This window comes from Vulpes lagopus, chromosome 9 (genome assembly GCF_018345385.1).
Source record: "Vulpes lagopus strain Blue_001 chromosome 9, ASM1834538v1, whole genome shotgun sequence".
NCBI classification, from domain to species: Eukaryota; Metazoa; Chordata; class Mammalia; order Carnivora; family Canidae; genus Vulpes; species Vulpes lagopus.
In genome coordinates, this window is record NC_054832.1 from 70,893,831 (window position 1) to 70,914,953 (window position 21,123).

The window sequence follows — 21,123 nt, forward strand, 5'->3', positions numbered from 1 at the left end:
CACTTTCCTATCCCTTCTCACCTCTGTTTTCAGTGACATCATGTTGGTAGCTTGAAATTGGCCATGACTGGAGTATTTATACCACAGCTATTGGCCAGGACTCCAAATCAGTCTGTTTTCTCCCAGCTTGCTAGTTGCTAAACCTGTACCAGCAGACACCTGAAACAGGTACTGAATTTTACTATTTGTTGTGTTAAAGCAGTACCCAATACTCTTCTCACATGTGCCCACTGCTACCATTAACAGCACTGATTATTTGGTAATTTTATATATGAAAATGGCATCTCATTGTGTTTTACTTTTTATTTATTTTTTAAAAGATTTTATTTACTTATTTATTTAGAGAGAACATGCAAGAAGGCGGAGGGGCAATGGGAGAGAGAGAGAGATAATCTCAAGCAGATCATGGCCTGAGCCAAAATTCCAAGTCAAGACTTAGCCAACTGAGCCAAACAGGCACCCCTACTTTTTATTTATTTACCAATGAAGTTGACATTTCTGCATTCTGAAGGATATAAAATATATCTTAAAGTCACTGCTTCATTTCTCATTTGCTGCTTAACTTCTAATCTTTTTTTAAAATATTTTATTTATTTATTTATTTATTAATGAGAGACACAGAGAGAGAGGCAGAGACACAGGCAGAGAGAGAGAAGCGGGCTCCACGCAGGGAACCCGATGTGGGACTCGATCCCCAGACCGAGGATCAAGCCCTGAGCCGAAGGTAGATGCTCAACCACTGAGCCAGGCACCCCTTACCTTCTAATCTAATCAATTCTAATCTCTAATGGACAACGAGGATGGAAAAGTTCCTGGGTTTATAAAGTCCTCACTCCTGCAGGCAAGATACTCTGCAGATAACAGATTATGAGTGACTTCGGACAAATGCATGTTACCTGAGGAGAAAAAACTTGATGCAATTGTGGGTGTATATACTTCCTGAGGCACATTAGGATTTTGCAACTGGCCATAGAAATCTGAATTTCAGAAACAATACTAACTTTAAAAGTTTTCAAAATCTAGCTTATAAGAATTGCCTGGCAAAACCGTGAGGTCTACTGACCTCAACACTAACTCAAAAGCCTGAATAGGCACAAAAGGGAAAAGAACAGGTACACGCCCACATTGCCAACGTGGAAAAATGCAAAGGGTTATGCGTAGTGTCTACTGGGAGTGGCAGAGTTAACATCTCATTGCTGCCCCACAATCTGGTCCTTCTCACATAGTTTTCACTTGTTTTCTTCCCCTTCTTCACTGAGCCATGTGCTTTGGGAAAAACTCATTCCTACTTTAATTTTAGAGATGGCTGTGGTCTACGGCCCATAGAACATTCTTTTTTTCTAAAGTCTTTGATTCAGAGTAGTCGTGTGACCTAGGAGGTCTGAACGAGGTGAATCTCTGGATCCTTGCTAAGATACTGGGCTAGATGTGGTCTCTCACCCTGAAGGAGAAAATCTAAACTGCCTGTGAGCCCTGTAGGGAGGGGGACCAAACTTACAATCAGCTAATGATGCTGAGGGCCTAACAGTAGAGTAGCTGTGTCTTTGATGAAAATATTGAGACTGGCTCAATAAACCCTGAGGCCCACTCTACCTCGGATTTCCAGGTACCTGAGCCAAAAATTCTCCTTGTTACTTAAGCAAGAAGTGAAAGGGAAATGCCCAATAACTGTTCCCATCTGACTTTCAAAGCTGTCTGTGTAGGTTCTGGGCTTCTGTCAGGCTAGTTACAACATAGGAACATTTAAACATTTAAATCAGATCCAGTGAGGGCACCTGGGTGGCTCAGTGGCTGACCGTCTTCAGCTCAGGTGGTGATTCCGGAGTCTTGGGATCGAGTCCTGCATCGGGCTCATGGTGGGGAGCCTGCTTCTCCTTCTGTCTATGTCTCTGCCTCTCTCTCTCTCTGTGCGTCTCTCATGAATAAATAAATAAAATCTTTAAAAAACAATCAGATCAGACCACTCCCCTGCTCTTTAATCCCCCAGTGGCTTCTGTCATACATTGTTAACAATGACAATAACAATACTGATGAATAGTCCAGTGCCCTCCCTGGCTCCATGGCCCTGGCCACAGATACCTTAGCACCCCTCCTGGAGCACGCTTAGCTACTTCACCTCATGTCTCAGTGCCGCTATGCTTATTGTCCCTTTCTGTCTGGAATGCCATTTCTGGGTTCTTCACAATTATGTCTAAATTCAATCATTCACTAGCTCAAGTATCAATCATCAGAGGGGGCTTCCAGGACCCCCTTACTGAAAGCAGTACCTACCCCCTTCACACTCTATCCCTTGTTCTGCTCTAATTTGTCTTCATAGCACTTATTCCTCCCTGAATTCAGATTATTGCCTTTAATTCTGTCCATCTCAGCAAAATGTAAGTCCCATAAGGGCAAGGACTTTGTTTTATTTACAACTGTGTCTCCAGCACCTGGAGCATTTCCTGGCATGCAGCAAACAGTTGGTACATATTTATTGTAGGAAAAAAATAAAGAAGACAATAGTAGTCTCAAAGAGTGATGGTCCTTAAGAACTACCAAAGTATAGTCCTTGACCATTTTTTATTTTAGTAATAGGGTACATACTGCTGATAGGGTGATTTGAGAACCCTCCTGCCTGGCTCTTTCCACTATCCTGCCTTCAAGATTCAAATACTTGTTTTCTTAGCTTCTATTGCTGCCACAAACTTGTTATAACAGTTCTGGCCAATGGGATGGAAGTGGAAATCTGGAGTGTGTCTCTGGAAGTGCTTTGGGTTGCCTCGTAAAAGAGACAAGCAAGTCTGACTCTCTTTCCTCCTTATTTCTGTTCAGAAGCCAGGTATGATCATGGCGATCCAGCAGTGATCCGTGGACCACATGGCTGGCTATAAGTCTAAGAGAAAAGTCATGTCATATCACTGAACTATTCAAACAAAACTAGTAATGAGAAAAAGAACTTCAACTGTTGACTGAGTTTTCCATTACCTATAGTGCAACAAATCATAACAGACACAGTGGTGACAAAAATATTTACTGAACAATCACTAAGTGCAAGACACTGTGGTGAATGGTAATGTGGATACAAAGACCAACAAGTCACCGTTCCCATTTCCAAGGAGCTTCTAACCTAAATAGAGAGAAAGGCCTCAATAATATAACATAGACTGGGATCACTGTTAAAATCCCCATCTGACGGTGAGCTTTGTGAAGTCACTATCCAGTGCCCACGACTATGTCTGATGTATGCTGGTATGAAATAAATATGGACTGAGTGAATGGGCGGTAGATGAATTCCACCTGGGTGCATTGGAGAAGGCCTCAAAGTCTTGAGTGGAAACTTAGGATTTCAACAGGGAGAAATGTTGGGTGAAAGGCAAAATGGCATATCAAGCAGAGAACAGGAAGCTTCAAGACATAATGGTAGCAAGACGTAACATATATAAGAGAATGATGATTAGCCATTTTGTCTAGGTAAAAAAAAAAAGTATGCTACCACTTCTAACTTAAGAAAGGGTGGTAATTACATATGTATGCCTTCATAAGATTTTTAAAAATAAGTAGACATTCTTCAGAACTATGCATTACTGAAAGATATTTATCTTACAGATAAAGACAATGTTCTTGTTTACTCTGCTGATGAATTTCTTGCAAATGGGAGGTACATAAATGTACTTGTCATCTGCAATAAACACAATTTTTTAAAAATTGAGGAGTACAACCTTTTTGAGGTTTTCAGAGTCTGTAAAATAAAAATAAATATACTACTGAGAGTTCAAAAAAAATTTTTTTTTGGTGATCGCAAAATAGCTTTGAATGGAAACTGTTTTAAAAGAATAAAGCTCTGAGTTTTATGAGGATGATGACGGGGGAAGGGGTAAAGAGATAAGGTCCCTCCCAGAGCTTCACCGTATTTCCCGGATGCGCAGTCACCTTCACTTGAGGTAGACAATATTACCACAAGCCATATTTGTAAACAACTAAAGATCAGATGGGCTTAGGGCTTTAAGTGGTCTTATGGGAGTTCAGTGTTCTGTCCAAAATTCCCATTTCTTGAGGGACTGTACATTTCAAAGTCATCTGTCTCTCATCCTCCACTGCGGTCTTTTACTTTGCTCCATGTCCTGAAATTTTCCCTTCCGTCTTCCCTGGTAGGTACCCACATAGTAGAGCCTTGGAAATTTGCTACTTAATTTCATTCTCACACACCTGAACCTAACACATTATCCTGGTTCCTCCTTGGTCTCCCCCACCCAGTCACAGCACAGGTTACAATGACCTGGACAGTGAGTGCAGAGAATCAACCTGGGGAAGTTAGGCAGGAGAGAAACCAACCAAGGATACTGAGAAAGAGGAAAGACCCAGGGAAGAAAAAAAAAAAAAAAAAAAAAAAAAAGCAAAGAAACTGTGGGACCTTGGAAGCCATGGAGGAAGGCGCTTCCACAAGGAACTATGAGAAATGCAATGTCCACCTATACCGAGTTCTGCTGAGAGTTCAGGGAAGTTGAAAGGAGAAAAGTGACTGGTAAATGTGGTGACTTGGCAACATTTCAGACGAGTGATGGAAACAGAAGCCTGGTTAGAATATATTGAAGAGAGAGAAAATGCAGACAACCTATTCTGACAGGTGTCTCAAAAAGTTTTGCTAAGCATGGGGAGCCAGAGGGAATTAAAGCAACATTTAAAAAAAAAAAACTATATATTTGGATGGAAATGATTCAAAAGTGAGGGAGAAATTGACAAAGCAAGAGAGAGAAAGGGAAAAGAGACAAGAACATAATTATAAAGGCTACATTGTTGAGAAAGAAGTTGGCCTTTTGTAGGAGCAAATATATCTCAAAATAGCAGTAATGAAGGCAAGGGAGCAGATGCTAGTAGGCTGGATGATTTGGAGGCGGAGGGTGGTGACTGAGGAAATTCCATCTTGTTTTGTTTTTTTTTTTTAATTATTTTTTAAATTTAAATTCAATTTGCCAACATTTGGTATGACACCCAGGGCTCATCCCATCAAGTCAATTCTGGCTTAATTCTCCACAAACACAAACTCTGTGACAGCAGAAGCCTTGATCTTCTGAGCTATAGTTCAAGAGGGTCCTTTTGAGCAAGTTTCTTCCCCTCCTCTTGTCGAAGACAAAGCCGGGGAAGTTAAAAATTACAAAGTGTAATTAATCGGTGTGAATGCTGTATCCTATCTGCAGCTGGCAATTATCTTGGGGCCTGGGAGACAGAAGCCGATCCTTCCTGATGATTACATTTCAAGGGAATGGCTTTCAAGTCCTGGAGAAAGGCCCTCCTGAGCTGTAGGAGGTACACATATGCCTACCTCAAAGGTCCAGAGAAAGAATTCACCATTGTAAACCCCTCTTAGTAAATGCTTAAGAAACAGCAGTCAGGGGCTTATGTTAGGTGTTGGCTACAACAAACAGTAGATTCTTTGGGCAACCTTGAGTTTTCTCAGACAGGGACTTTAAAGGAGGCTAGGGTCATCCCGAGCATGAGGCCTTGAGCTGTTAGAAACGATGCCAGTGTTGATTTAAGTCTTTTAATGCGGGGGAGAGTGTGGACAAAATCATTTGTGCTGGGAGTCTGTAGTTTTTACAGGCCACGGTTGAGGCCTAGCTGAGAAGAAGGTTCAAAGAGGCCCGGCTAAAGTTTGGTCAAGGAGAAACTGTCAGTCTCCACCCAAAAAGAATCCCATTACCCTTTAACGTTTAAAAGGAGAAAACTCGAGTGCTGTTTTCTTGCCTTATTCCAGCCGAAGTGATACCTCTCCTCTGAATTCATAACATGTGTTGTATTATTTCTCATATAGAAAGCGATCGTGTAAAAAAAAATTAAAAAAAATTAAAAAAAAAAAAAAAAGCGATCGTGTTGCACCTCTTGCGACTTTCCTTATCCTGTCTCACCATATATCTGTTGGTGCACTTGTCCTGGCACTCCGATGAAGCACAGTCTCCTATCGGTGAAAACACTGAGCTAACGTCTCTGATGTGTTTTCACAGTGACAGGTTCTGTGCAGCACAGGAGAATCACGTGGAAGGGACTTAAGACAAGTTACAGGGTATTTATGCAGCTTTGCTCGTTCAAAAACAGTTCTGACAGGTGCCCACTTTCTGGGTATCATTTTTCCAATGCTGCTAGGATCAAACTCAGTAAGATCCATCTTGGCTGTTTCCATCTTCCCTTCAAGGGTCCTGCGGCATCTTAGTGAGCTGAAATGCACATTTCCATAGACGCTTTTAAAAATCTTATTCTGCAAAAGCTGACCTGTAAGGCAAAATTAGACGAACGTCACCATGTATGTTAATTTAGAAGTTTATTACTGAAGAACCCCTTTGCAACCACAGGCTCAGATTCAGGATATATTAAGGGGTCATAAGGCAGCGGGATACCACTCACCCCACTAGGAGATCCAGCATGGAAAGTCAGACAACAAGTGTTGGCGGGAGCCTCACACACAGCTGCTGGGAACGCGAATTGGTGCAGCCGCTCTGGGGGACAGTTTGGCAGTTTCTCAACATTTACACACCGAGCTCCCACGTGACCCAGCAGCTCCACTCCTAGGTACGTGGTCGGTGGGAATGGAAACCTCGGAGCGTGCAAAGGCTTGTGCAACAGTGTTCCCGGCGGCCTAGTCCATGTGAGCCCCGCGGCGAACGGATCCCCAAAATGCGGTATATCCACACGCTGGAGTAGTCTCCGGCGATAAAAAAAGGGTGGAATAGCGATGCACGAATGGGCCTGAAGGTCATTTACGCCTCATGAAAGAAGCCAAACATAAAGGGCTGCGCCGCGTGTGGCCGCATCTGGGTGGAATGTCAGGGAGGGGCGCGTCCTGGGGCGGGAGGTCAACGGCGCTGGCCGCGGGGCGGGGCGGGGCGGGGGTGACCCCCAGGGGCAGCGCGAGCGGGCCCGGACCCCCCCCCGGTGCACCCTAGGTGGGGGCTGCTTGCTGTGCGGGTTCTGCCTCAAGGAAGCCCCTGGAGAGAGAAAGGAGCCCTGCGCCCCGGGCTCGCGCTCCGCAGGGCTGCAGGGCCCAGGCCCGCCTGAGTCACGGCGCCGCCCGAGGCCCCGCGCCCGCCCGCTCGGCTGAGCGCGCGCCGACGCCGGGCCCGGGGCGCAGCGTGGGGCGGTCGGGCCGCCGCGGCCGCGCCCCCCTCGCGGCGCGGACCTCGCCGCCGGCTCCCGGGCCCGCCCCCGGCCGCGTCCCCAGTCCCGCCGGCCCGGCGCCCGCGCAGCCCTCGCTCCATGGCGTTCATCCGGAAGACGCGGCGCGAGCAGCAGCTGCAGCTGTACTCGCGGGAGAGGTGGGCGCCGGCGGGCCGCGGGGGGCGGGGGCGGGGGCGCGGGGGGCGCGGGGGGCGCGGGGGCCGCGGGGGCCGCGGGGGGCGGGGGCGGGGGCGCGGGGGGCGCGGGGGGCGCGGGGGGCGGGAGGCGCGGGGGGCGCGTTCCGGTCCCGGGGCGAGCCGGGCGCGGGCGGACGCGGCGTTGTGCGGGGGTGCGGGCGGGGTGCGCGGGCCGGCGGCCTCCCCCCGCCTGCCCCGGCCCCGGCCTCGCTCCCCGGCGCCCTTTGCGCCGACCTGTGCAGAGCAAGGCCGCGGGCGCGCGGCTCCCCGCGGGGCCGGGTCGGGCCGGGCCGGGCCGCGCCGCCGCCGAGGCCTTGCTCTGCCGGAAGCCGGGTCCGGCCCGCCCGCCCGCGGGGAGGCCCCGCCGCCCGCCCCCCGCCCGCAGCCCCCCGCAGCCCCCCGGGTTTGGGGTCCCGCGAAGCCGCCGCCCGACGGGCCGCCCCGCCCCGCCTCGCCCCGCCGCCACTTCCTGACTCAGCCCGCCCCGCAGCCGCTGCTCCGCCGAGCACATTCCCCGGAACCGACCGCCTCGCCGGGCGCCAAGAGGGGCTGCGAACGCGTCGTTTACGGTGATGCCGATCCCGAGAGAGCAGGTTACCCGGGAGGCCGCCAGCGGGTCACCTTGTTGCTGCGGGGAAGGAGGAGAAACAGGTTCCTCCCCCCAAGGCCTGACCGCGGGCCTCAGTGCACATGGGACGGACCAACAGGAGGAGAAAACCCAAGTTCTGTTGCCCGAGTGCAGAGGCCCCGCATCGAAGTAGAGACCTGCAGAAATGACCGAGGCAGGCAGTTCTTATTTTGGGACATTTCTGGGACCAGGAGACAGTATGTTTGTGAGGAATCGGCAGGATAAAGAAAACAGGTGTTTGGGAGCCTTCATTAGTAGGGGAATTTAGGCTGAGGGAGTGGATTAGAGACCAACAAGGTTTGTTTATCCTTCTTGGCTCTAAAGTCCTTATCTCACGGGGTAAAGATGTCTTTTTATTTATTTATTTATTTTTTAGCACAGGGAGGGTATTTCTCACATGGGACATTTGTTGCCTGCTTTTAGGAGGACAGAGGAGGGTCTGAGTGACCTTGCACTGGCTATTAAGTAACTTTTATTTGAAATCATATGCCAAAGGGGCACATTTTGGGGCAGCCTGCCCTTGGCCCCTACAGTGGACACCAGCAAAGCAGATTATACAGGGAAGTACAGGCTGGAGACTTTAAGGCTTGTGTGTGGTCTTGCAGCATCCACACTTGTTTTGTAGGTGTGACTTGACTGCTTTCATCCAGACATTCATGTCCTTTTCTGATCTCTAATGTTGGCCTGGTCAGGCTACCCATGGTTTATAATTTTTTTTTAAATTTCCCTTATTTATTTATGATAGGCACACAGAGAGAGAGAGAGAGGCAGAGACACAGGCAGAGGGAGAAGCAGGCTCCATGCACCGGGAGCCCGACGTGGGACTCGATCCCGGGTCTCCAGGATCGCGCCCCGGGCCAAAGGCAGGCGCCAAACCGCTGCGCCACCCAGGGATCCCCTATCCATGGTTTAAAATTTCATTCCCCACCATAGAGAAGATGACAAGATGTATCCAGAAAAAAAAAAAAAAAGCACATCTTGGATATGGCTTCCAAAAACATTTTTGGTTTTGTGATTATGTTTTATCCCCAGAAAGGCTTATCTTTCTTTTTTTTTTCTTAAGATTTTATTTATTCATGAAAGACGCAGACAGAGAGGCAGAGACAGAGACATAGGCAGAGGGAGAAGCAGGCTCCCTGCAAGGAGCCAGATGTGACATTAGATCTCAGAACTTCGAGATCACTCCCTGAGCCGAAGGCAGCAGCTCAACTGCTGAGCTGCCCAGGGATCCCGAAACGTTTATCTTTTAATAATAAATAATAACTGGACCCTAAATAAAGTAACTCACTTGTAGAGGCTCTTCCTACTTCATTTATAGGGCTTGTTTCATATGAAGGAGCTTGAGTTTCTTTGTTCTGTACCAGCATCATTAAGAATTGGGGGTATTCTGTACTAAATAGATGGATGTGCAAGTTTGCATTGTGAGAACTTAGAAACACTTGAATTGCCATCATGTTCTGTGCTCAAAGAATCATTTGTAACAATTCTGTGGCCTCTTTGATATAGAGGAAAACCTGTTTTCTTTAGACCTGCCAGTTAATTTGATAGCTGTAATTTTTGTTTCATTTGGTTAGTTTATGCAGCTCTGCAGTGTCACACAGATCTTGAAGTCTGCACTGAGGTTTCAGCATATAATCTGCTTTGTTGGTATCTATTGATCAGTGTGACAGGCTGGCAGTGCACGGAGATAACTGTAGCTCTCACAACCAAAACATTTATTCATCTGTCAGGAGGCAGCAACTGTTCTGAGCATCAGTAATCAGAAGAAGTTGGTGCCGCATATCTTGGATATATTTGAATCTTACTTGCTCACTGCCCCAATTTTTTAATGCTCTGCTCCCTGGCTTTGCAATCTTGGACCGATAAGCCGACTTTAACCCAAAAGGTGTCTAAAGAGTACCAGTTGGATGAAAGGAATCTGTCTCACAATCAGGTGTGGGCTAGAACCAACCAGTCTCTGTAAATCTTAGAATGAATGCACTCTGAAAGACTAGAATATTTTAAACCAGCTTTATTTCTGCACAGATTTTTCCTGGCTCATCCCTTTGTGGCAATAAACACCTATTTAGCACAATGATTGATGTAGATCATTGGCTCAGGCATACCTAAGAGAACTGTTACTTTCTTTGGGACTGCCTCGGAGGTGACCCAACAAAAGGCCTCACCTCCTCAGAATCGTGAGTTCATTGGTTTCATGCTGTTTTCAAGATTTTAGATTTCTGCCACTACCAGATAATGGCCCCAGGAAAGGAGAAACCTGAAGTTAGCTTTTATTTCTTTTAGTATTAAACTGATACTACTGCATTTAGTGTAAATGATATTTCTATAAAGGTAGAAGAAGCAGAGAGTCTGATTGGGAGTTTTTGGGTTGGTGGCTTAGACCAAGATGGGGGCAGAAGAAATGAAGAAAGGTGGATGGGTTTTAGATGTTTTTAGGAAGTAGAATGGACAGGTCTTGGTGTGGTGGATTTCATATAGAAGATATCATAGAGAGAATCCCAGCTAGACTTGTCAGAGAAAATATAGGATGCCTAGTTAAATTTGATTTTCAGATGAATAGTGAAAAACTTTTAGTATAAGTATGTCCCATGCAGTATTTGGTACATACTTACACTAAGTTTTTTTAATACTAAATTTTTCGTAACTTATCTGAAATTCAGATTTAAGTAGGTGTTCTGTATTTTTTACTTGCGCAAAATGGCAGCCCTCTCAGGTTTCTGGCTTGAACAACTGTATGGTGGTACCACTTATTAGTAATATTTCAGTTTATAAAGAAATGCTTTGGTAATTTTCAGTATTCGAAAACAAAGGGATGCTTGGTCATTAAAGTTAAGTATAGTTGTATCTTGGTTAAGATTTAGATTCCAGAAACTATATTGATTTTACTGGCTTTTAAAAATCTACTGTGTAAAAAAAGAAAAAAAAATGTACTGTGTAGGTATTAATGAAAATAAATGGGAAGAAGTTTAAAAGACAACTCACATATCTTAGGAATGATGTTGGAAATAACAAATGTGTACAGTGCGTTTGCAGATAAGGATATTTTACAAACTGCTGCTATTTAAGATATTTCTATTTTCATGGCATCTGGGTGGCTCAGTTGGTTAAGTGTGTGCCTCCAGCTTGGCTCATGATCCCAGGCTCCTGGGGTGGAGCCCCACATCACTGCAGGAGGGAGGGGGTGTCCCTGCTAAGTGGGAAGCCTGCTTCTCCCTCTCCTGCTCCCCCTGTTTGTGCTCTCTCTGTCAAATAAATAAATAAAATCTTTTAAAAAAGACCTTTCTATTTCAAGAGTAGGCTAATTGTTAAATAATTTTCGTCTTCACATCTAGGAGTGGTGTGATGGACGAATAGCTATTTTTTTCTTAAGTGATTGGAAATTTAGGTACTTGAGGCATGCTCCTCCAGGAGAGAGTCCAGTTTTCCTCTCTGTAATGTTGTACAACAAATTACTTAGGTGTAGCTTTTAAGCTATCATCCCAGAATAGAACAGTAGTAATCATGAATTCTATGTTGAGCACACATATTTCATTAATGATTTACAGGCACTTCTTAGAATTCAACTTTGCTTTCAGACATTCCATGTGTATATGATTCTCTTGGTTATGCTGATACTAAATTTTTTGGCTGATACTAAATATCTTTTATTTAATATTTTATCGATCGATTCTGTATTTATCATACTAAAAGTACTGGTTGAGAGGGCAAAGTGCTTTGCTATACTCCTGTTTATTCTTTTATTTCTAAGACTGACCATCCTATTCTTATAATGTCTCATTGGTATATGCCAGGTGTTGAAAATGAATATAAACTGCAGAACCACAGGAATGCTGAAGAGTTGAAGGAAATCTACCTGTGACTCAGAAATAGGGTTTATTTTTCTCACATAAAAACAAAAAAACAAAACACGAAAGAGTGGGAGAAGAAATAAGTGTTGCAGATATTTTGATTAACTTAGAATTTATATTGGCTTTACCCAAACTGCATTATTTAGGCCTTTACCTTATGCCCTGTTGCTGTCTGAAATTAGCTTCTTCCAAAATTGCTACGATTTAAGAAGACACAAGAAAATAACCACAAACTTTGAGTGGGTTTGCTCTATGGTTTTTATTTAAAATTTTTTTAACGTGATGTAAAGTGGGTCTGGCCATTTAATGAAAACATTGCTTGTTTTTCTAAATACCATTGCAATTTCATCTTTTACTCATCAGACATGTAGAATTGTGACTGCACATTTATGACTCAGTGATTTTGAAAATTATCTCTTTGTTTTTTGTTTTATTAAGTGGACTCCACTTAATAAACCCAGCATAGGGCTTGAACTCAGGAACGTGAGATCAAGATCTGAGCTGAGATCAAGAGTCAGATGCTTAACTGACTGAGCCATCCAAGTGCCCCTGTTTTTTATTTTTAAATTTGTGTTTAGTCAAATTCTATTTAATACTAATTATTTGAAATTATTGTGACGTAGATGGTAGTCATTTTTTACACATTGATGTGAGGTTGAAAACATGTATATTAATATTGGTATAATATCTATATATCTGTTACTTTAAGCTTGCCAGTTGGGTTTAGATCTTTCATTTTTCTTAATGCATTTTTTTCTGAGTGACTTATCAGTTACTGGGAGATGCTTCGTGATATAAACTTTGACTTCTATTTCTCTCTCTTTTTTTTTAAGATTTTATTTATTCATGAGAAACAGAGAGGCAGAGACATAGGCAGAGGGAGGAGAAACAGGCTCCATGCAGGGAGCCTGATGTGGGACTCGATACTGGGACTTGGGGACCACGCCCTGGGCCAAAGGCAGATGCTGAACCACGAGCCACCCAGGTGTCCCTGAATTATATTTCTGTCAATTTTTGCTATCATATTTTCAGGGTTGTTATTGAGTCTATGTAAGTTTAAATTGCTATCTTCTTAGGAAATTGAATCTTTTATCAAGGATTCTAGTAATGATTTTTTCTTTTTTTTTCTGATATTAATATATTAAATTTCTTTGAAGTATTTGCATTATATGAAACTTTTCATTTTTTTTACATTTTGACTTTGTCCTTAGGTTACCTAAGGCATATTTTTCATTAATAGCTTAATAGTTGGATATTTTAATAAATAATTTTCCAATAATTTTTGTCTTGATAGATTTAGTCCATTTACATTTATTATTTTACAAATATATTTGGACTTTATTTTCTTATTTCCTTAGTTTTATCTTATTTTTTTTCCTTCATTTGGATTAATTAAGACCCTCTTGTTCTCTTTCATTTTTCCTGAAGAGTATGGTACTTATATACTGTTTCTGGTTTTCTAGAGCTTACCTTGAAAGTTTAGCATTTATATTTAGCTTAAGATCTGAAACTAATCGTTCTCTTAACCTTGGTCCCTAACAATACAAGGACCTTGGAGGCCTTCCATTGACCCACCCTAACTTATAGTCTCTATTGTCTAGTATTTTCAATCTAGATTTTAAACCTACAAATCAGACATTACAATTGTCTAGTTAATGTTTATGCTTATATAGTTTTACATGCATATTTACCATTGTCTTAGTCCAGCATTCCTTCTCACCTATCATACCTTCTCTATGGCATAATTTTCTCTTTCCTGAAGAATATCCTTAGAAGTTCCCCTAATGGTAGTAAGCTGCTTTTGTCTGAGCATGTGCTTGTGTTTTGTATTGGAGATCAGTTTGGCTAGATGTATAATTTTTGGCCCATGAACAACAGGGGGTTAGAGACACCAACCCCTGCACAGTTAAAAATCTGTGTATAACTTTGACTCCTACCAAAACTTGAACTACTAGTAGCCTGCTGTTTACCAGAAGCCTTCCAATAACAGCCAATTAAAACCTATTTTGTATGCTATATACATTATGTACTTAAAGTAAGCCAGAGAAAAGAAAAGTATTATTAAAGTATTCTTAAAGTAAGCTAGAGAAAAGAAAATGTTATTTAGAGGAACGTCTGGGTGGCTCAGTGGTTGAGCGTCTGCCTTCGGCTCATGTTGTGATCCCAGGGTCCTGGGATCAAGTCCCACATTGGGCTCTGCAGGGAGCCTGCTTCTTCCTCTGCCTGTGTCTGTGCCTCGTTGTCTGTGTCTCTCATGAATAAATAAATAAAATCTTAAAAAAAAAAGAGAGAAAAAATGTTACTTAGAAAGTCTCCTTAAGGAAGACAAAATACATTTTCAGTACTGTAGTGTATTGGGAAAAAAAAAAATCCACCTATAAGTGGATCAGCACAGTTCAAACCCACGTTGTTCAGGAGTCAGCTGTAATTTTCTCAGCATTTTGAAGATTGTGCAGATAAAGACAGATAGCCAGGGAATATGCACCCAAGCTGCTAGAGCAGTTTTTGGTGGAAGGAAACTCAGCTCTCAAACTTAGAGAAGAGGTCAATAACAGGTGTGCTGTGCCTTCCATGACACAGCTCTTAGCTACCTGGCCAGGTCAAGCTTCAGACTCCAGGAGAAACTTGGATCCTTGGAGTGAGCAGGAGCCAGGATGCAGTAGAGCTATGCTGTGATGCAACCTTAGCTCACCATGGCCTGACTGGGGCTATTAAGCCTTGCACTTGAGTCTTGTGTGATGTGGCAGGATGGGAGCAGGATTTGTTGTATCTGTGTTCGTGGTTAGGGAACCACCAGAATCTTTCTGGCATAATGAAGACACTGGGGTCCAAGCCTTGCATTCAGCAAGGACCATTTGACTTTGGCCCCAGGGCACAGTAAGTTTCTGGGGAGCTTCGCAGGAGGCCACTTTATTCTGGGGGAGACCAGCCTGCAACAAACCCCTAGCATTTAAGTCCAGCTGTTCTTTTAAGGACTCTGTCTTTTCTCTGGCTGCTTTTAAGATCTCCTCTTTTTAGTGTTTCACTGTTTATCTAGAAATTTCTTTTTATTCACCTGGACTAATTGGGATTCCTAAAGCTGAAACACTCTTAGGAAATTTGGAGCCAAGCCTTCAGCTCTTAGAATATTGTTTTTATGTCTCCTAAAGGCTCTTTCCTATTAATCTGCATTTTTCTCTGCTGCATTGTGGGTATTTAAATCCATCTTAGAATTTACAAATTTTTTTCTCTAGTTGCTTGTCACTTCTTCTTTGGAAACTTATCTTTGGGAGTTCTTGCAGGCCTGGGTTTCAGGTGGATTTTTCCAGAAAGTGTTTGCATTCATTTCTGCCTGGGGTGCTGGGAGAGACCACACTAGCTTGTCTTGAGTTTTATTGGGCTAAATAAGTAGTGAGTTCTAGTCCCAAATGTATGTCAGGGCAGGCTGGTGGTTTTATCTTCTCAAGGGAGACTGACTTTGCTCCTAGTCCAGCACCCGGGTCCTACCATCTCCCTCTAGGAAAGGGGGATAGGTGGTTTTTATTTCCATCCTCCAAGGGTTAACTTTAGGGATCCTAGCTCTTTCTGCCCCTACCTGTCCTCTTTGTCCTCTTTGCCCTCTGCTGTCTTCTCAGGGCACCGGGCCCTATGAAAGCAGGCTCGCTACTGCTCAGATTTGGGCAAAGCCCCCAGAGGAAAAGACTGCTCCAACGCCTGCTAAGTTTTCTCTACTGAGGCTTTCCTCACCTTTGTATCACCTCAGCCAAGCATTTGAAAAAAGGATTGTATTAATTTATCCAGCAATTTTAGATGCTGTATAGTGAGATTGTTTTTCTGGACACATAATCTGCCATAATGTCTGAATTGGAATTCCTGCTGGTTTGTTTAAGCCTGGGTTTATTTCATAAATCTATAAACCCACTGGTTAACAAGAGACTTTTGAGGTAATCTAATTTGTCTCCCTCCCCTCAATTTTATAGTTGAGTCCTAAATAAAGTGATTGGACTAAAAGTCTAATGGCCAAGTCATGGCTGACCTAAGCTGGAACAGATGTTATCTGATCCAAGGCCATCACCTTTGCCACCATAACATGCTGCTTCTGTTTTAAATATGAGGCCGATGCTTATTTTTATGGTACCTCAGAAATTTAGAATGTTTAGGAATAATGGAAACCTTGTTATTCTCAGTGTAATACAATGGCTGGCAGCCTCTGCATTGCCTCAGAGCTTGATAGAAAATGCACAATCTTAAGCTGCACCCCAGATGTGCCACATCAGAATCTGCATTTTAATGTGACCCCTACATGATCGTACACTCATACACATGTTTATGTTTGAGAAGCACTTTCTAGATAACAGTAATTAAGCATTCCTCTTTTTTTTTTTTTAATTTTGTGCCATTGAACTATGCTTCCACATTGATCTTCTCCATAGTTTGGAGAAGGCTCATGGAATATCCTCCTTCAGGCTATGACCCCAATGAGGAAATTGAAAGATTTTGAAAGCATGGATGATATTTTTGCCATTTGTTCTCAAGATAGTTGAGACTTGAAAGTAGAAATGACTGGTCTTATGAATGGTGTCAATGAAAGGGATTTTGATATCTGAACCATCTAGTCCAGGAAGTAACTGCAAAGTAGAGTCAGAGGAGAATGTAATTTCCTACAGTCTGGCCAAGTAGTAGAGTTTTAAACTTATCCCCAAGGGAAAGGATCACAAAGCCAGATGAAATGGTGACATTGATTACACTGGACGAGAGCAGGTAGGAGATGGAATGTAAGGGAAGAGGGGGCAGTAATTTGCTTGAAAAAACAATCTGTTTAGGACCTAGAAATAACATTTAGTCACTCAGGTGTCTTTATGTAAATGTGTAGAATATGAATACTAAAATAAATTTTATTACAAAAGAGAATTAATGTGTCTTAGGTGTTATTGAAGCTTATTAGGATGAGGACTCAAGAATGGAATCTAGGGGCACCTGGATGGCTTAGTTGGTTAAGCATCTGCCTTCAGCTCAGGTCGTGATCCCGGGATCTTGGGATCAAGTCCTGTTTCAGGCTCCCTGCTAAGGGGGTGTCTGCTTCTCCCTCTCCCTCTCCCCACTGCTTGTGTGCACGCTCCCTCTTTCTCTCTCTCTCTCATGAATGAATGAATGAATGAATGAATAAAATAAATAAATAAAATCTTTAAAAAAAGATTAGACTCTAGTGCTGAAAGGCTACAGATCTGTTCAGAAGGGAAGACTTGTCAGGAGGTGAGGCAGTGGGCCCTGAATGTCAAGAAGCACAAGTGCAGAGGAATCCATTAACAGAGGGGAAGAACCTGGGATCTTACTAAAAAGAGGAACAGAGATAATTGCATTCCTTTGTTACAGGCCACCTAAGTGAGTAGAAAGAATGGTGGATATGTACCTGATGTAGATGAAAAACGGGAAATAGCAACACAGATAATGACAGGAGACCTGACTTAGTCAATGTTTAGTGAGATAGAATTAGTTTAAGTTCATTTGTTGAAATTTCAATCTATTTGAAAGCAGAGAACTTGAGAACTTTGTAAAATTCTTAGTATTAAATAGAAATTAATTAAGTAGCAGTGCTGGAAACCTTCAGAAAAAGCAGTCCCTGTCAAGTTATTTATTGCTGAAGCCCAGAGGAAATCAAGATGGACTCATAACATAGAAGTAGATTTTTTAGAAGGCAGATATTAAAAGTTTCAAGAGGGCGGGGGGGGGGGGGGGTAGATAGCTATTATTACCAGACAGTTCTGGAATGGCTGTTGATCCAGAAAGTTTTGAAACTGTCAAAAATAAAATTCAGAACATTCAAGCCAAATGGTCTTTGGTGAAGAGTTACAGAAAATCAGACAAGCAGTTAAACATAGGATAGTTGCACCGGTGGTGTTCCTCTGAGCTTATAATTTTTTTTAAAAATGTAAAACAAGAAGGACAACAACCAGGGACAGATTAAGAAGATGTCACAGACCTGCACAATTAGCATCAGGAAAGTTAAAGCCCCAACTGAGTGGTGGCTTTAAACAATGCTGCAGATTAAAAACATTTTCACAGTTTCCTAAAGTTGAATTTGAAAGCAGGCTGCTGCCGCGCAAGGCCTTGGCTGATAGTGGGAAATTGATTGATAAGAGAGAAAGTGGCTCTTATTTGTGTTAATAAACTGACCTTCAGATGGGAAGTGACAGGATAAGCCTTCCAAGGATGGACGGGGATGTGTGCTACATCTCCTGCTGGAGCTGCTGGGAGAGTTTCGAGCTTGGAACCCCAGAACCGTTTCAGTGATCTAGGAACTTTGAAAGGTGCCGAAGGAACATATGTGCCTAAGTAAGTTTAGTGCTAATTCTGGATCATTCAGATTATTTATAAAACGCTCGAAGAGAAAGTTGTTGCCACCAGTCTCCAGAATGAATCCACTATAAAGTCACATCAATGCTCAACTCTTTCGACAGAGTTTGACTGGTGGGTCAGGGACATGCAGTAGCTTAGCTCATGGGAACTTTGACAGAGGATAAGGGTTTTGAGTTTTGTTTTGGTTTTGATGTCTTAATAGCGGAATCGAGAAAGGAGAAACTAATGTCAGTATAGATTGGCGGAATGATGTGTCTCTGAATGACTGTTCAGAGGCTACTGTCCGATGTATTCCAGGAGGAACGTTTTCATGGTGAGTCACAGGACTGTTCTCGCCCTTGTCTGTTCAGCATTTTTCCTCATGGCCTCATTTCAGAGCCACTCTAAAAAGCTCACAAAAATGCCCCACGTAGTTGCACCGACTCTCTGAGTGGTGGGGGCCCTCGTGTCCAGTTTGAGCCAAGGACAGCGTTAGGGTACCCAGAGTAGAGAGGGCAAGTACGGGCCTCTCGTGCCCTCTCCCGTGCGTGTGCACACATCTCTCAGGCGTTAGGCCGCTTTCTCTCACGGAGCACGGAGCAGTTCTCAACACAGCAAAACCCGCCCTGCAGCTGCAATCTAGAGAAATGATGCCCTTGCATTATAACTACTGCTCCTCCGCAGACGGTCGAGTGGTTGGGTGGGCACAAACACAAGGGGCTGCCTAAAGTGAACTTATTCAATGAATAGGATGCTTTAAAATTTAGGTGATGTGAATGGGACAGCCTCTCTTTTAGGAAATTAAGTAGCTAAATGAGTACATTTATCAAAGAGAATCCAAAGAGCCGCCCACACCTTTGTAAAGGTGAATTAAACTAAGGAATCCCCAGGGGCAGGGCCAAGGGTCTCCTAAAGAAAACATTTAAAATGATAAAAGTGACCTCACAGAACCTTTTCCTCCCAAGGATGTGGTTTGAAAATCACCATTCAAAATGCCACGAAACTTTACTGGAATAATTTTTACATACAAAAATCTTAAAGCAGGTAAAACTGAACACATCAGCGGAAGGAAAATGCAGACTCAGAAAAATTCCTTAATCCTTTCACTTTAAATAACATGATTCGATTCTATCCCTTTGCCATGTGTTTTGCATTTCTTACAAAATATGCATATTGGTGAATTAAGGAGGATGTAAGTTACTGGTCAAGATAATGACTCTAGTTCTATAATAGTTGATATTAATTTTTTTTAATTGTGGTAAAAAGCACGTAACATGAGTTGACTGTCTTAGCCACTTTTACATGTATAGTACAGTGGTGTTTAGTATGTTCACACTGTTGTGCAACAGATCTCTGGAACCTTTTCATCTTGCAAAACTGGAGCTCTCTACGCCCTGAAAAGCAACTCCCTAAAAGGAGCTCCACTCTTCCCCCTACTACCAGCTCCTAGCAACCACCATTCTATTTTCTCTTGGTAAGAGTTTGACTAATTTAGATACTTGACGTGAGTGGAATTATGTAGTATTTGCCTGTGCCGCTAGCTTGTTTCACTAGCATAATGGTTCATCCATGAGGTAGCATAAGACAAGACTTCCTTCTTTGTTAAAGCTGAATAATATTCCATTGTATATATATACCACATTATCTTTATCCATTCATTGTTTTTTTTTTGTTTTTTTTCATTTTTTAAATTATTTTTTTTAATTAATTTTTATTGGTGTTCAATTTACCAACATACAGAAAAACACCCAGTGCTCATCCCGTCAAGTGTCCACCTCAGTGCCCGTCACCCATTCCCCTCCAACACCCGCCCTCCTCCCCTTCCACCACCCCAGTTCGTTTCCCCGAGTTAGGAGTCTTTATGTTCTGTCTCCCTTCCTGATATTTCCCAACATTTCTTTTCCCTTCCTTTATATTCCCTTGCACTATTATTCATATTCCCCAAATGAATGAGAACATACACTGTTTGTCCTTCTCCGATTGACTTACTTCACTCAGCATAATACCCTCCAGTTCCATCCACGTTGAAGCAAATGGTGGGTATTTGTCGTTTCTAATGGCTGAGGAATATTCCATTGTATACATAGACCACATCTTCTTTATCCATCATCTTTCGATGGACACCGAGGCTCCTTCCACAGTTTGGCTCTTGTGGCCATTGCTGATAGAAACATCGGGGTGCAGGTGTCCCCGCATTTCACTGCATCTGTGTCTTTGGGGTAAATCCCCAACAGTGCAATTGCTGGGTCGTAGGGCAGGTCTATTTTTAACTCTTTGAGGATCCTCCACACAGTTTTCCAGAGTGGCTGCAGCAGTTCACATTCCCACCAACAGTGTAAGAGGGTTCCCTTTTCTCCGCATCCTCTCCAACATTTGTGGTTTCCTGCCTTATCCATTCATTGTTGATGCACATTTCGGTTGCTTCCACCTCCTGGCTCTTGTAAATAATGCTGCAGTGAGCATGGTTATGCAAATATCTCTTTGAGATCCTGTTTTCAGTTCTTTTGGATAAATACCCAGAAGTGGAACTGTGGATTGTGTGGTAGTTGTATTTTTAATTTTTGAAAGAACCTCCATGCTCTTTTCCATAGCAGTTGTCCCATTTTACAGTCCTACCAACAGTGGGCAAGGGTCCCAATTTCTCCACATCCTCACCAACATTTGTTATTTTCAGGTGTTGTTTTAGTAGTGTGTGACGTAATTGCTCATTTGTAGTTTTGGTTTACATTTTCCTGATGATTAGTGATACTGAGTATCTTTTCATATACTTTTTGGCCACTTGTATATCTTCTTTAACTCTTTTGCCCATTTATTAATTGGGTTGCATTTTATTGTTGTTGATCAGTGGGAGTTCTTTATGTATTCTGGGTACTAATTCCTTACCAGATATATGGTTTACAAATCTTGTTTCCAGTTGTTTGGGTTGCCTTCTCATTTTGTTGATTGTTTTCTTTGCTGCACAGTTTTTAGGTTTGATGTGGTCACATTTATTTTTGCTTTTGTTGCCTGT

At 43.0% G+C, this 21,123-nt stretch overlaps 1 protein-coding gene and 1 long non-coding RNA gene across 4 annotated transcripts in view; one reads left to right on the plus strand and one right to left on the minus strand.

Annotated features, from left to right (window-relative positions):
* Positions 1 to 4,437: 4,437 nt before the first annotated feature.
* Positions 4,438 to 8,104, minus strand: LOC121498750. Its single transcript, XR_005989878.1, has 3 exons — positions 7,848 to 8,104; positions 6,376 to 6,717; positions 4,438 to 6,243 (listed from the first exon to the last, which is right to left on the minus strand). It is a non-coding gene; the product is annotated as an uncharacterized LOC121498750 (long non-coding RNA).
* NSMAF (neutral sphingomyelinase activation associated factor) overlaps positions 6,553 to 21,123 on the plus strand; it is a 57,575-nt gene continuing 43,004 nt past the window's right edge. For 2 of the 3 annotated variants that reach the window (XM_041768856.1, XM_041768858.1), the window contains exon 1: positions 7,090 to 7,283. In XM_041768856.1, the coding sequence (XP_041624790.1) occupies positions 7,225 to 7,283 (59 nt within the window). In that variant the 5' untranslated portion in view covers positions 7,090 to 7,224. Of the gene's footprint in view, positions 6,651 to 7,089; positions 7,284 to 21,123 lie in introns of those variants that run through there. The other variant, XM_041768857.1, reaches the window with a different exon arrangement.